General features: G+C 38.0%; 1 protein-coding gene and 1 long non-coding RNA gene across 2 annotated transcripts; one reads left to right on the forward strand and one right to left on the reverse strand.

The window, feature by feature from the left end:
* Positions 1-507: 507 nt before the first annotated feature.
* On the reverse strand, positions 508-2,368 carry LOC131156977 (uncharacterized). Its single transcript, XR_009137196.1, has 2 exons — positions 1,418-2,368; positions 508-1,134 (listed from the first exon to the last, which is right to left on the reverse strand). It is a non-coding gene; the product is annotated as an uncharacterized LOC131156977 (long non-coding RNA).
* On the forward strand, positions 1,375-12,445 carry LOC131156976 (protein KINESIN LIGHT CHAIN-RELATED 1-like). Its single transcript, XM_058110761.1, has 3 exons — positions 1,375-2,395; positions 5,177-6,085; positions 11,999-12,445. Exons 1-3 carry the CDS (start codon positions 1,731-1,733, stop codon positions 12,231-12,233), a joined length of 1,809 nt encoding a protein of 602 aa, XP_057966744.1. The 5' UTR covers positions 1,375-1,730; the 3' UTR covers positions 12,234-12,445.
* Positions 12,446-14,418: the final 1,973 nt, after the last annotated feature.

The following is a 14,418-nucleotide window of genomic DNA, read 5'->3' on the forward strand; positions in this document are numbered from 1 at the left end:
TGTAAGTTTACATGAAAATGATCATTCTGATACTTAAATGACGATTTAAGGAAAACGTATAAGGAAAAGTATATGTATATTTATCATTAAATATTTTTACAGTTTTAAAGTTAAAAGTTTAATTTAACAGTTATAGTATATGATTATAAAATTTTACTGTTGTAATTGATGGTAAAAGTTTTATATAGTAAATTTTAAATTTATATTTATTCTAAAAGCAGTTTTGAAGTTATAGTATTAAATATTGTTTTATGAAATTTTTTTTAAACTCATTTTGGCCACACACTAATAATAATCTTATTTACTTACTGAGCGTCGTCTCACTCCAATCATATTTTTATTTCAGATGACTCTGGAGAGCATGTCAGAAATCAGGCTTAGCAAGCACGCAGGTGGGGATAGAAAAATAAAGATTGATTAGAAATATTAGTATGATGCTAGATATTTATGTTGTGAAATTTTTTTTTTTGAAATAAATGAGTGTAATATGGATAATTAGCGCTCTGATTTAATAACAATTGAGTTTTATTTACTTCCGTTGTAAATCACTAAGTAAAAAGTTAATATCTCAGGCCCCTCAGGGTTGGGGTGTTACAACTACTGCATGCCCATCCTCTATTTAATTAAAATCTCCCAAATCCCATGGCTCATATAAAGTCTCCTAAATCCTTGCTTCATCATGCATACTCTCAAAATTTTTGAACATGAAAGATCATTAAACCCTCTCTCTCTCTCTCTCTGAGTCTGTGCAGATGTAACAGGTCTCAGTGGCACCTGCAGCTGCTTTGTTACACCTTCCGATCCACCACCCATCGTTCTCGAAGGCATCCACCTTGTCCAGAACGTCGAAACCTGTCACCAGAATCTAGGGCGAAAGAGGCCTCACATCGGCGACGTCAACCACCTCCCTCAGCGGCTGCCTTACTTGCTAGGTCCAAAAGCAGAGTAAGGTACTCCATCAGAAAAAGCCTCACGTTGGCGGGCTTCTCTCTGTTACATGATTGTTCACATTTTGTTGGCGACCCTTGTGCGCCTAGCCGTGACGAACGACGTCGCTGCATTCCTGACCAATCTCCAGCGCCTCTCGCCTTGCGTCGTGGTGTTCGTGGACAGTGAAGGATGAGCAGACGTAGGCTGGTGCACATGAAGAAGAAAAAGAGGAGTGGGATGATGCAAAACTCGCTATTTCGCATGGTAATTTTTCAAAAAAGTAAAACTCGCTGGACCAATTAGCGAGATTTGTTTAAATCTCATTATTCTAACTAGTGAGATTATATAAGCATTAAAATGAGAAAATTTTTCTCAAATGGAATATTATTTTATATTTTATTATAAAATAATAATAAATTAGGAAAAACTCCTTGTTCCAAACTCAAAATTTTAAAACTAAAAAATTAAATTATACATGATACTTTACCAAACCATGTAACTGCCACGTCATCGATTAACCCTGGGGAAGCTGGGCTCCACATGAGATGGCCACACCTAACTCACTGCAAAGAAAAGCAGACATTATCTTCTTCCTCCTCTGTCGGGTCACCCGCTCTGCTCACACTCCGTTTTCAACAGATGAGAATGGTGGCCAGTACTAATCCCTTCTTAATTTATCTCTTTATCCTCTCTCTTTAATGGCGTCATTTTCTTCCTAACTCTCTCTCTCTATTTATCTTCTCAATCTTCGTCTTTAATTAAGAAACAAAATATCGCCTCTCACCGTCGCCGGTGCCGCCATGCCGGGACTCGTCTCAGTGAAAACCCCGCCGGACGCACCTCCGCTGCGTATCTCCGTCCCGGAGGCCACACCAAACCACCAGATCCAAGGATCCGACCTGAGATCGGCCAAAACGGTGTCGCCGATCCAGCGGAGGCCGCCCTCGCCGTCGCCGTCGACTTCGCGGACCAAGCCGTCTCCGGATCGGATCTCTGGGAAGAAGAAACCACCGCCGGAGAACGCAAAACTCGATGAATCGGCCCTCGACAACCCGGATCTCGGGCCGTTCCTGCTGAAGCTCGCCCGGGACACGATCGCGTCCGGGGAGGGCCCGGTCAAGGCCTTGGACTACGCGATCCGAGCTTCGAAGTCGTTCGAGGTGTGCGCGGACGACGGCGAGCCGAGCCTGGATCTGGCCATGAGCCTGCATGTGCTTGCGGCCATTTACTGCAGTTTGGGGAGGTTCGAGGAGGCGATCCCGGCGCTGGAGCGGGCGATCAAGGTTCCGGAGGTCGCGAGAGGTGCAGATCACGCGCTTGCTGCGTTCTCCGGGTACATGCAGCTCGGGGACACGCACTCGATGCTCGGGCAGCTGGATCGGTCAATTGATTGTTACAAGGAAGGTTTGAAGATCCAGATGGAGGCCTTGGGAGAGACTGATCCAAGAGTCGCTGAAACTTGCAGGTGTGTTTATTGTTTATCATCTCTTACGCTTTGTTTGGCACTGCACACGTTGGGATATCTTGCCCCAGCTGACTAATTCAAATATTTTTATTTATTTTTTCCTCTAAGCATGTATCAAGTTCAATTTGGCAATTCCTTAATATTAGTAAAACTAAAAAAAAAAAAAAAAAAACTAAGAACTGCTTGAGGCTGTAAACTTCGATTAATTTGCGCGTTGTTTTGAAACCTGCTTGTTTAATTTATTTTTTTTCCCTTAGTAAAATTTTACCATTCATAAATATTAGTAACACTAGAAAAAAACTGGAAAACATGCAAATTTTGATTATGTGCTCATTTAGGGGGGAAAAAAAAACGCTGATTTATTTCATTGGTTTTTTGCCGTATACTGAGTTGTGAGGGACTATTTCTAAGGTAAAAATCTGGGTGACCAATGCTTTAACCGGCCATTTTGTTCCACTTTGGATAAGGAGCTTAGCTTTTCAAAATTGTCTGGCAAAATAAGACTTGAAGAAAACTGTGGCTTGACAATCTCAATTGGTGTGTGTTTGGATTTCTTTTGGAGATTGAGCTGACGATTTTGTGTCTTATTTATTTAATACGACTACAAAATGAAAAAAGAACTTGTTCAAAGAAGAATTCCTTTACCACATGTTTTGGGATTAATAAAGTGGATTGAATTGATTTGTGGAGTGTACTGATAAGAAATTTACACAACACAAAGTAGAAGACGCAAACCTTCACCAAGGACCACCACCATTTTCTTTTTATTTCATCTTATGTTTTCACCTATATTGTCCTCCATAACCAGTAATCACAACCAGGGTTACCATAATTTTGAAAAGCTAAGCTCCTTTTTGAAAGCATCACCAGTGATTTGAAAATAAGCCGGTAATACCATAATTTTTTTTTTTTTTTCCGAAGAGCCATTCAAGTAATTTCCCAGTATGCTCCTAGTATGAAATTCAACAAAATTGATTTTAGTTTTGTTCTAAAAAAGTTAATTTGACTTGAAAATCAACCAAACTAAATTATATTTAAACAAAATCAGTTCATCTCTACTAAAATTTGTCTCCATGGAAACTAGCCATGTGTGGTTATAGCATTAGATTTGATTGTGTCCTTTCCCCTTCTGCCTAAATTTTTAACTTTGAATTTTAAATGCTTACTGCAATATAGTGGACCTTTCATTCATGAGACACCTGGATGTGGTGGTTGGATATGTAAATTAGTGGACAAATTAAATTCTGAACTCCCAAAATATAAATCTGCTGTTCGTAAATTATTTTATTTCATTTTGGATTTGGAAAACTTGACTTTTTTACTATTTTACCGGTTCTCAAATTATTGTTTTCCAAATAATCTTTTGCAAGAGAAAGAAGCTGAGGAGGAACAGTCTGTTAAGACATTGAGAAAAAATTGATTATGCTCACTGTTTTCGGTGTAGCTACCATGTATATCCACCACATTGTGTCTGCTTGTTCAGGCATGACGATTGCTCTGCAGCTGCAAGTGATTAAAAATTGAAAACTTACCTTAAGAACACTAAATGTTGATCCCATATGATTAGCTAATAGTTATGGTTTTGGATTTGTTAAACAGATGGGGAGCATCCAGTTCCACGAGATGGCCAAATGCCCTTCATGAAGCTTGAACTGAAAATAATATTTGCGAGTTTAAACTATTTGGTCTTCGACTAGTTTGTCTTAAATTGTGTGACAATCATGCTGGATTCTAGATCTAGAGAAATTTAGGAAGTTACCAATGCAATTCTTATATTTCACATTTAATTTTAGATGAAAGAAATGTTAGGATTATCCCACATCGGTTGTGGAAGGGGCTGGTGGTCAGTTATTAAGTGTGAGGGAAAGCCTCACCTCGTGAGCTAGCTTTTGGGGTTGAGAAGGTTCAAGACCACCCAACACTGGTATCAGAGCTTGGTTCACCAACATTCTCCCTAATGTGCCATGCTGGAGGAGACCCCGATGGTTGCCTTGCCGGGAGAGACCCCGATGTGTGAGGGGGAGATTGTTAGAATTATCCCACATCGGTTGTGGAAGGGGCTGATGGTCAGTTATTAAGTGTGAGGGAAAGTCTCACCTCATGAGCTAGCTTTTGGGGTTGAGAAGGCCCAAGACCACCCAACATGAAATCGATGTCGGTACCAATGCAATTCTTATATTTCATAGCTGATTTTATATGAAAATATAGTTACTTTAGGGATACAAACCACCTATCTTTTCTTTTTTCTTTTTTTTTTCAATTTCCATAATATATAAAAGGTAGGAACTTTGGGGATCCAAACTAAAGATTCTGGCTGGGGGAAGATTTGAGTGAAAAGTCACGAACTTGGTGCAAGTTTTTCAAAAAGTGGGGCAAAAGGAAAAATTAAGTCACTGGTGCACAGAGTGCCTTTCATCTCTTATGATTGCTCTCTCTCGCACGCGCGCAAACACACACATGCACACGCGCACGCGTGCACACACACACACACAGGATTAATGGAGTGCGAACTCTATTAGCCGGCTACTCCTACCTGTGGCACTGGGTAAAACAGGCTACAAAGGCTCTGGGGTCACCTGAGTCATTTGCATTACACTTCTCAAGGTGCTAATCCTTGCTCTCCTTACTGCTGTAACTCAGGGCATTATGTTTGCTCCATCTAACACTTGCTCTGTGATAACATGAATCACATTGCCTTTATGGGGACGGTATTGATCTGATCTGATCTGATGTATCATATTGGATAAATTCATTTCTGTTAAACTGATTGAAAAATGGCAGGTACTTGGCAGAGGCTCTTGTTCAGGCAATGCAATTTGATGAAGCAGAAAATCTGTGCAAGAAAACTCTTGAAATCCACCGTGTGCACAGTGCTCCGGCATCTCTTGAAGAGGCAGCTGACCGCCGGCTGATGGCCCTCATATGTGAGGCAAAGGGAGACTATGAATCTGCCCTGGAGCATCTTGTTCTTGCCAGCATGGCAATGATTGCCAATGGACAGGATACTGAGGTTGCTGCTATTGATGTCAGCATTGGCAACATATATCTAGCTTTATGTCGATTTGATGAGGCCGTCTTCTCCTACCAAAAGGCACTTACTGTCTTCAAATCATCAAAAGGTGACAACCACCCTTTGGTTGCCTCTGTCTTTGTACGCCTAGCTGACCTATACTACAAGACAGGGAAGCTCCGGGAGTCCAAATCATATTGTGAAAATGCTCTGAGGATTTATGCAAAACCTGTCCCTGGAACTACTCCAGAAGAAATTGCAGGTGGATTGACTGAAATTTCAGCCATTTATGAGTCTGTTAATGAGCCTGAGGAGGCGTTGAAGCTTCTGCAGAAGGCAATGAAGTTGTTGGAGGATAAACCAGGACAACAAAGTACCATTTCTGGAATAGAAGCACGGATGGGAGTAATGTTATACATTATTGGGAGGTATGGAGAAGCAAGGGACTGTTTCGAGAATGCTGTAACAAAACTTAGAGCCAGTGGGGAGAGGAGGTCGGCCTTCTTTGGTGTTGTGCTGAACCAGATGGGGTTGGCTTGTGTGCAGTTGTTCAGGATAGACGAGGCTGCAGAATTGTTTGAAGAAGCAAGGGGAATACTAGAACAGGAATGTGGCTCATGCCATCAAGATACCCTTGGAATATATAGCAATCTTGCTGCCACTTATGATGCTATGGGGAGGTAATGTACCCTTCATGGGTTTCTTCTCAAGCCTCATGCTGATGTTTTGTGTGAATTGTCTGTTAAAAAGTAGCTTATTTGGTTTTGCAGTAGTTTATAGGAATCATCCCTTCAATTGGAAACTTTGTGCTTCTTGCTGTCAGGCTTTCATAATCAGTTTGACAAAATTGTTGTAAGGACTGTATTATGCCACTTCTCAGGTCGCAATAAGCGGCAGACATGAAATACTACGCACCTGTACATTTTCAAGAAGTAATAGGAGAAATATCTGTATGGTGATGTTATTTTCATTGGTGATGTTTGATGGACAGTTGTAGGTTATGTACTCCCAGGAAGGAAGCAATTCCCTTAAGTTGTTTGGACCATGAGAAAGTAATTGTTTGAACCATGTGAATGTCAATTTCTGCATATGACATATGCAATGTACTTCTTTCTTATTGTGGATACCATGATTGTGAGTGGAGAGAGGTTTAAATTCAATAGTTAAAAGTTGTTTGGTACTGACAAATTTGCAAGAACATTGAAATACTGTAAGGTAGGATTGTTTCCTTAAATGGATGCACTTCCTGGTATATTCTATTGAAACATTAGAGGCACGATACTCTAAATTTGTCTCTTATGGGCATTGTCTTTGGTATCTATGTCATTAAAACACTTCTCTTCCTCTTCCTAGATATTCCTTGCTGGTTTTGTCAAAATAGTGATACTGTATGCTGTTGTTTCTATTGGTACCTTGAATCCTCTGCAAGATAGCATAAACAAAATCTGTAAAAGTTTCTACTAGAGTATGCATATCCATGAATGAATTACCATCAGCCAGTCATCATCAGCCTTTGTTTCCCCTCCTAACAATTCATCCAGCATTGATCATGAAGTTTGCAGCCAACTCTAAATCTTACTCTCTATTTGATAGGGCTTCTTCCTATGCGTATGAATTCCGTTGGACCTAGGAAGGATGCATTGGAAGAACTTTTGGGTTTTCCAATATCAGTTGGTTGATTGTTTCACTCCTGTATCTTTTAAAAGGAATAAAGGTTCTCTAAGAATTGTTTCTTGGATCTGAAAGATAGTAATTGGGTTCTTCCAATAACTAAAAAAAGTGTATCATGCCTAAATCTAACTGGGGTTTGCATGGTGGAGGAACTGGATCAGGAAATTAAAAGGAATTCTAGTTGTAAGATATCTAATGAAACCGCCGCCAGAATTGAGATCTCATTCAAAGAGAAAGATATCAACTATTTGGAGTTTCTTTTTGCATATTATATGGATGACTCGATCCACAAGGACCACTATAGGGAATTGTTTGATCATCTTTCTGTGAGGAAGAGGTGAAACTTAATCAGCTTGAATTGGTGACAGCTATTTGAAATCTTAGTGATGTACTAGATTTGTTATCTCATGTTTGTTTTTCTTTAAAAAATACCAATTGAAGTGGAGGGTTTCTTCAAATAACAAGGTGCTAAGTCAACTATTCAATCAATTGATATTTAGCATCTTTCTCATATCTTCTTGAGAGGGCAGATCAGAATTCATTTGTGTATAAAGCCTGGCAGATCGATGAATTTAGGAACAAAATTGAAATTGTATATGTCAAGTTGATGTAATTTTACTGAACCTATTAATATAAGTTGTACAACTCTTAAAACAAAAAGAAGCGAAAAGGAACATGGGTTTAGTCCACTAGAAAAGATGGGGGGCCTACTGTGAAGCAGAATAGCTAAAAATATGCATGTAGTCAACCTGAAGTTGTTTCTCAATATTGTACTTGATATGGAGGAAAATATTAAGTTTAAAAAGGAAATTTATCAAAATATTAGGTTTATTTGGTAAATGGCCAAGATTACCTTCTTATTTTATTATAGTTGACATCCAGTTGGCTCTGCTTTTCAAAGATATGGTCATCATATTATTTTAGAATCTGGTCTATCCTTAGAATCTAAAGTTGCTGCTGTTATTTTGGCAAATGATGCATGGAGCTGGGCAACTTCTTCAGCTGCTGCTCATCAGGATTTTTGGAGTAAAACTCCTATTGAGTGAATGCCTAATACCACTGTTATTAATCAAGTTTAGTGGGATGCTGTCTCTACTGGTCCATTCACATTGAAGCCTGCCTGGAATGTTGTTAGATCAAAGGTTCCTCCTGTAGGTTTGGAAAATTTTGTCTGGTTTGGGAGGAATGCATGAAAACAGGCTTTATCTTTTGGCTTGCTGTCTCAGAATGTGAGTTTTTTCCTTTTATCTTTTGTGCAGTGATCATAAACCTAAAAATAGAGATCATTGTTTTTTAAGGTGCAGGTTCTCACTTCCCAGAGGAAATTGTTAGCAGGGTCTTTCCTTTCTGCTTTGAAAATAAAGCTGGAGCTGACTGTGAATGTCAATGGCTTTATAAGCTTAGTTCTGTTGACTTTCTGCACTCTTATGTATGCAGATTGGTGTGGACAGCTGCTATCTGCTATAATCTGTAGGAGTTGGGGAGAAATGCATTTATGAAGGCATTTAACCTGATTCTTGAGGCTTTATTAATGGTATCCTGTTTGATGTAAACTGAAAAGTTTAGATTAGTTGGTTATTTATAGTGGTCAGATGAGGTGGTTGGAAAGGCCTTTTGAGGAAAGTGAGGTTAAGGCGGTTGTGTTTAGGATGATAGGGATAAGGCTCCACGACTGGAAGGGTTCAAGATTATTGGGATGTGGTCAAGGGGGATTAAATGAAGATTTCCAGTGAGTTCTATTTTAATGGAATTTTGGGAAAATTTATTAACTCAAATTTCATCACTTTGGTGCCTAAGATTAGTCTAGTTTGTATAAGATCATTGCAAAGGTTCTAGCTGATAGGCTGAGTTCTGTGATAGGAGATACTACTTCAGAGGGTCAATGAGCTAATGAAGTTGTTGAGGATGTTCATAGAAGGATAGGTAGGGGAGTTGTTTTTGAAGTGGACTTTGAAAAGGCTTATGACAGAGCTAGGTGGAACTTTCTTGAGAAAATCTTTTTGAAAGGGGTTTGGTGATAGGTCGCAGACTTGGATAAGGGAATTTTTATCAAATACCACCTCAGTCATTATTAAATGTTAATGGAGAGTCTAAATCATGGTTTAGGGCTTTGCAGGGGGTTAGGCAAGGGGATCCTCATTTTCATTTTTTTATTCATTCTCGTGGTAGATGTCTTGAGTAGATTGGTTCTTAAGATTGCAGAAGAGGGTTTGTGAGTGGGATTGGGGTGGGGAGTTGAGGGGTTGTAGTTTCTCATCTTCAGTTTGCTAATGATACTATTTTCTTCTTAGAGAATCAGGGAGTATCTTTTAATTGAGCCTACTTTGTTGCAATTGTTCAAGAGTGCTTCTGGTTTAAAAATAAATTTGGGGAAGAGTGGGATTGCTTGTATTAATTTTTGAGTGTTTCTGGATCTTTGGAGTTGTCCTCTTTAGTTGGATGTGGTATTCTTGATCAGCCTCTTAAGTTTTTTAGGAGTGCTGCTGGGTGGTAATCCTAGGACAGTGGGGTTTTGGGATCCTCTAATGGTGAAGGTATGCAAAAGGTTGGATGGGAAGAAAGATGCTTTATTTTCTTTAGATGGGCTTATATAACACTTATTCAGGCTTGTCTTGGTAGTATTCCTCTCTATTTATTATTCTTTTTTAGAATTCCTGTGAGGGTAGCTATAAATTTTGCAAAAATCATGAGAGATTTCTTTTGGTCTGTAGAGGTGGTGAATAAAGAATCATTCGGTTACTTGGGTCTTGGGTTTTGGAAAGTTGGTTTCTAAGAACATTGCTTTAATGGTTGTGGCTTTTTCCCTCATTTGGAATGGTGGTATGAAAGGAGTAAAAGATAATAAATTTCCAAAAATACCCTTGTAATAAAAAATACCCTACTAATCCAAAAATAGCAGATGCTGGTGACAGTACCTTATCCCTCCTCCTGGATCCCCTGCAGTGTCTCTCTCGCTGGAGCTGCTCTGATGTCAACAATGGTGGATTTATTGGGAATGAATGGTAAGGAAATGCGTGGGGTTAAGGGCTCAAGATGAAGGATTGTATCGGCCACAAGGGCTCATGGTGAGGGTTCACTACTGCGGCAACGACTCATGGTGGTGACGGCAGTAGCTCATGACATCAGCGGTGGCAGCAACAGCAGCGGCAGCTTATGGCAGCGGTGGCGGTGGCGGTGGCGGTGGCATTGACAGCTCATGGCGGCGGCGGCAGCAGCAGCAGCAGCAGCAGAAGCAGCTCATGGCAACGAGGGTTCAGTGCGGTGGTGTATATTGGAGGGTATTATGGGAAATGGGTTTAATTCCATGGAATGGGAAATGATTCCAGTCCATTTGGGCAGGAATCACAATTCCCCCAACTGATGGAATTTGCATTCCGGGCGGAGTATGTTTCCATCCTTAATTCCGCAAACCAAACACAGGAATGTGATTCCATTCCAGCCCTAAATCTGCAAACCAAACGGGGGTTAGAGGAGTCTTCCCTTTGGCATAAAGTAATTAAAAGTAAATTTGGTGTGCAGGGTGGGTAGGATGCTAATTTCGGGTTGAAATTTTATTGTGACTATCCTTGTAAGGTTATTTCACATAAATATTTTGTGGGCAATGAGTTTTGCATTCAATTTTGGGAAGACATTTGGGAGGGGAGTTCTTTGTATTGCACTTCTTTTGGTTGTTTTTAAATACTTTCCTCTTTGCACAATTAATATGTATCTTCATTTTTTTTTTTAATATTTTTTCTAGTAGGGCAGATTTCTCTTGGGATTTCCACTTTCATAGGGCACTCAATGATAGGGAGGTGTTGGTGCTCACCTCCTTTTTATGTTTGTTGGAGGGTAGTATTCTTTATGATAGGAGGGCTATCATTCGTTTGTGGATTCTTGATTCTTTGGGGGATTACCTCCACCTTTTTTTTTTTTTTTTTGGAGCATTTGACTCATAAAACTTGTACTTCCTGCTCCACAGTTCTATTTGGAAGGCCCAAGTACCCTCAAAGATTAAGGCTTTTGTTTGGTTAGTTGTTTTAATAGTTTTAACTCTTTAACAATCTATTACTGAGTAGGAGGCCTTTTAAGGCTTGGTCTCCAGATATTGTTTCCTTCGTTTTGATGGTTCAGAATCTGTCTTTCGCTTGTTTCTCCATTGCTCCTTTTCTCAGAGGGTGTAGAATAATCTTTTAGGCTTATTTGGAGAGAGTTGGACATGCCTAGGGTCGGTGGAGGATTTTTTGGCCACCTCTTTTTGTCAGGTTTGGAATGGGTAAAGATGGGTCAACTTTGTGGAGGTTTGCAATGTGATTGGCAGGCAGTGTCGTTTTGATTTTCTTTTTTAAGTTTTGTTCATCTTCCAAGGAGGTTTTTTTTCCCTCTTATGCTCTTTTTTGTAATTCTTGTTCTTTTTAATAATATATCTTCTTTTTTTATTGAAAAAAAAAAAGCTAATGGTGATAGTTGCGTGGATAGGCTTTGGAATAGATGGATTAACATCTCAACTGACCAAATATGTATAACTTTTTCCCTTTAGCCAATACATCTCATAAATCTTATTTCTTTGAAAAGTTACTGTGTTGACTGTATAAGTATGTGTTCGGTTCTTGTAGGATGTTTTATTAGCTTTCTTGCATTATGGAGATGCTGTGTAACTTTTCCCCGTTCCTCCCCTTCGCTTCTGAACCAGAGTGGGGAAGCTAGTTTGAATTTTACAGATTATTCAAAGCTGATCATCTTATCTTTTGGCACTCAACTTGCTAAAAAAAAACACTAGGTTTTGTTCTCGTTGGCTTGTGCATATTGTTAATTTGCTGTATTCCTGATGCTTATGATCTATAATGACATTTATGGGTACATTATATTTGTTAATTGTCCATATTTTAGCACGTCTGCTTCTTAGAGCAGGAAACTAAGACATATTTATTGCATTGTTACAGGGTAGAAGATGCCATTGAGATCCTGGAGTTTGTTCTTAAACTGAGAGAAGAAAAGCTTGGAACAGCAAATCCCGATTTTGATGACGAGAAGAAAAGGCTGGCAGAGCTTCTTAAAGAAGCGGGCAGGGCACGAAACAGAAAGGCAAAATCATTAGAGAATCTCATCGATCACAGCTCCAAGAGGAACAAGAAAGAGGTAACGAGGAGGTGGTCTGGTCTGGGCTTTAGAACTTAATAAGAGGATTTTTCTCTCATTTCTTTTGCACATTCTGTAACATAGGTCATGTATAGAGTGGTCAAATTGTAATTTGGTGGGCTTTCTGTTTTTGAGCTTTGGAATCTCAGTTTCTTTTCCTTGTTTATTGTTTTATCGCGAATATGTGCTGTGAGCTTGGAGCTGTTCACTGGGAAAATTTGATTGAATCAATTTATTCATGTATTTGCTTCTTTTTTTGGAAGCCCTATTTTATTTATTTTTTGGTTTATTTGTTTAAAAGCATTTATCTCGGTCATTCTAAATACCCTCCTGAAATTACCTTTTTTGATGCCTTTTGTTCTACAATAGTATTACTATTTGACATAAAAATACTTTTGTTCGTTTTGCCCACAAAGATTCCTGGAAATGAGAATACGGTATTTGCCGTAGCATTGGTGTTTCAAGGGTGCATTTGTTTTGTTGCCCCTGCAACACGAGACTAGTTTAACACCTATGTTTAGATTAGGTTAAGTGGCACGGTCTTGGGTACAACTCCAGTGAGGTACGGTCCATTTTTGCTCGATGATTCGATGATGGATTGTGACATTCGACACCTATAATAGAACAAGTGTGCCAACTTTTATCCATTTTCATTGTATAAGGCTGGTGGTTGGACTGTCCTTTATTTTCTCTTTTTGTTATATTATGTTCATTAATGTATTTTGATTTTTAAATTATGTGTTTTATAGATGTCAATTCATGCATGGAACAAGATAGTAACTGTTGGACAATCAGTCCTATAAAGCTTCAAAATAAATGTACCCTAAATCATTTCAAGGTATTAATAATACACAATTTTTAATGTGCATATGTCATATAATTATAACAATCACTAATTAATAATAATAAAGAAAAATACTATTACTAATTAATTAATTACTATTATAATAACTGAAAAATAACAACACTAATTGTTGATCGTAATAATTAAAGAAATAATAATGATTTGAATTTCTTCCGAGATTAGTAGTGGATAGTAAGGGATTTTTTGCTCTGTAAGGATGAGAATCTTAAATTATTTGTGGAGATTGAAAAATGATAAGGAAAGAAAAATACGAAATAATCTGCTTTGTCATGTTTGGTTATTAAGATAAGTACGAAAGAAACAAAAAATATATCAAATCATACGGGAAAAAAATTTAATTTTACACATTATGTATATTTGATTTTTTTTTTTTATTTTTGATTTTTAAAAGTATCAAAACAAATTTCATTACAAGTATTAGATATAGAAGAAAAATATACTGAAAAATAAATTTTCTTCTTATTTTTTTATCATTTCCTTCCTTCGATCTAAATTCTTTGATTCAAATAGGCATAAACATGTTAGATATCATATTTAAAATTGATAAAAAAGCTTGAACCAAACACCTCTTACAATGGTGAACCATTTTTATAAGTGAAATTCCTAAAACATAACACCTAGTTACAAGTGTCATTCTTTTATTGGACCTACACATGATGGAGGTCCATTCTAAGTATATATTTATTAATATTTCGATGACAAGGCATTGATTATTCATATATATACCGTCATCCCAATTGGACCTATGCAACCCTAACCCTAATACAAATATTATTTACATCAATGCCCGTACTATTTATCTCAGCCCCACAATGTTTAAATTTTTAAATATCAAAAAAACAAATAAAAAATAATAAAAGATAAGTTTTGGTCAGGAGTTTGTATCAATCGCGAAAACAACTCGTAACTCATACCTTGTAAAGATGAAGTGCAATCTATTACTTGCAGTTCAATACATCAAAACCGAATAAACGATTCATGCGAATCACTTGACAATCTAAGAGATTCACAACAATGGAGGCTTATATACTAATACATGATTTTTTTTTTTTTTAATGTTTTTTCCTAGTTATAGGTCGAGCAATGAGCTACCTATGTTCAAGGCACCAACAAGCGTGCGCAAAAATATCTCGACATCAGCAGATTTAATCTTAATGCTATAAATAGTTGTATAATGCCATCTTGTCTGCACCCAATGTTGCATTTAATTCGAGTTGTCATATGTAAAATGCACGAATGATTAATATTAGATTGTCAGTAGAAAATATTATTTTGTACATAAATGAATAAACGATTAACATCGAACCGTTACAAAAGTTATTTCAAATTAGTTATGTAAAGACAATTCCTAATCTGCAT

This window comes from Malania oleifera, chromosome 6, assembly GCF_029873635.1.
Source record: "Malania oleifera isolate guangnan ecotype guangnan chromosome 6, ASM2987363v1, whole genome shotgun sequence".
Taxonomy (NCBI): Eukaryota; Viridiplantae; Streptophyta; class Magnoliopsida; order Santalales; family Ximeniaceae; genus Malania; species Malania oleifera.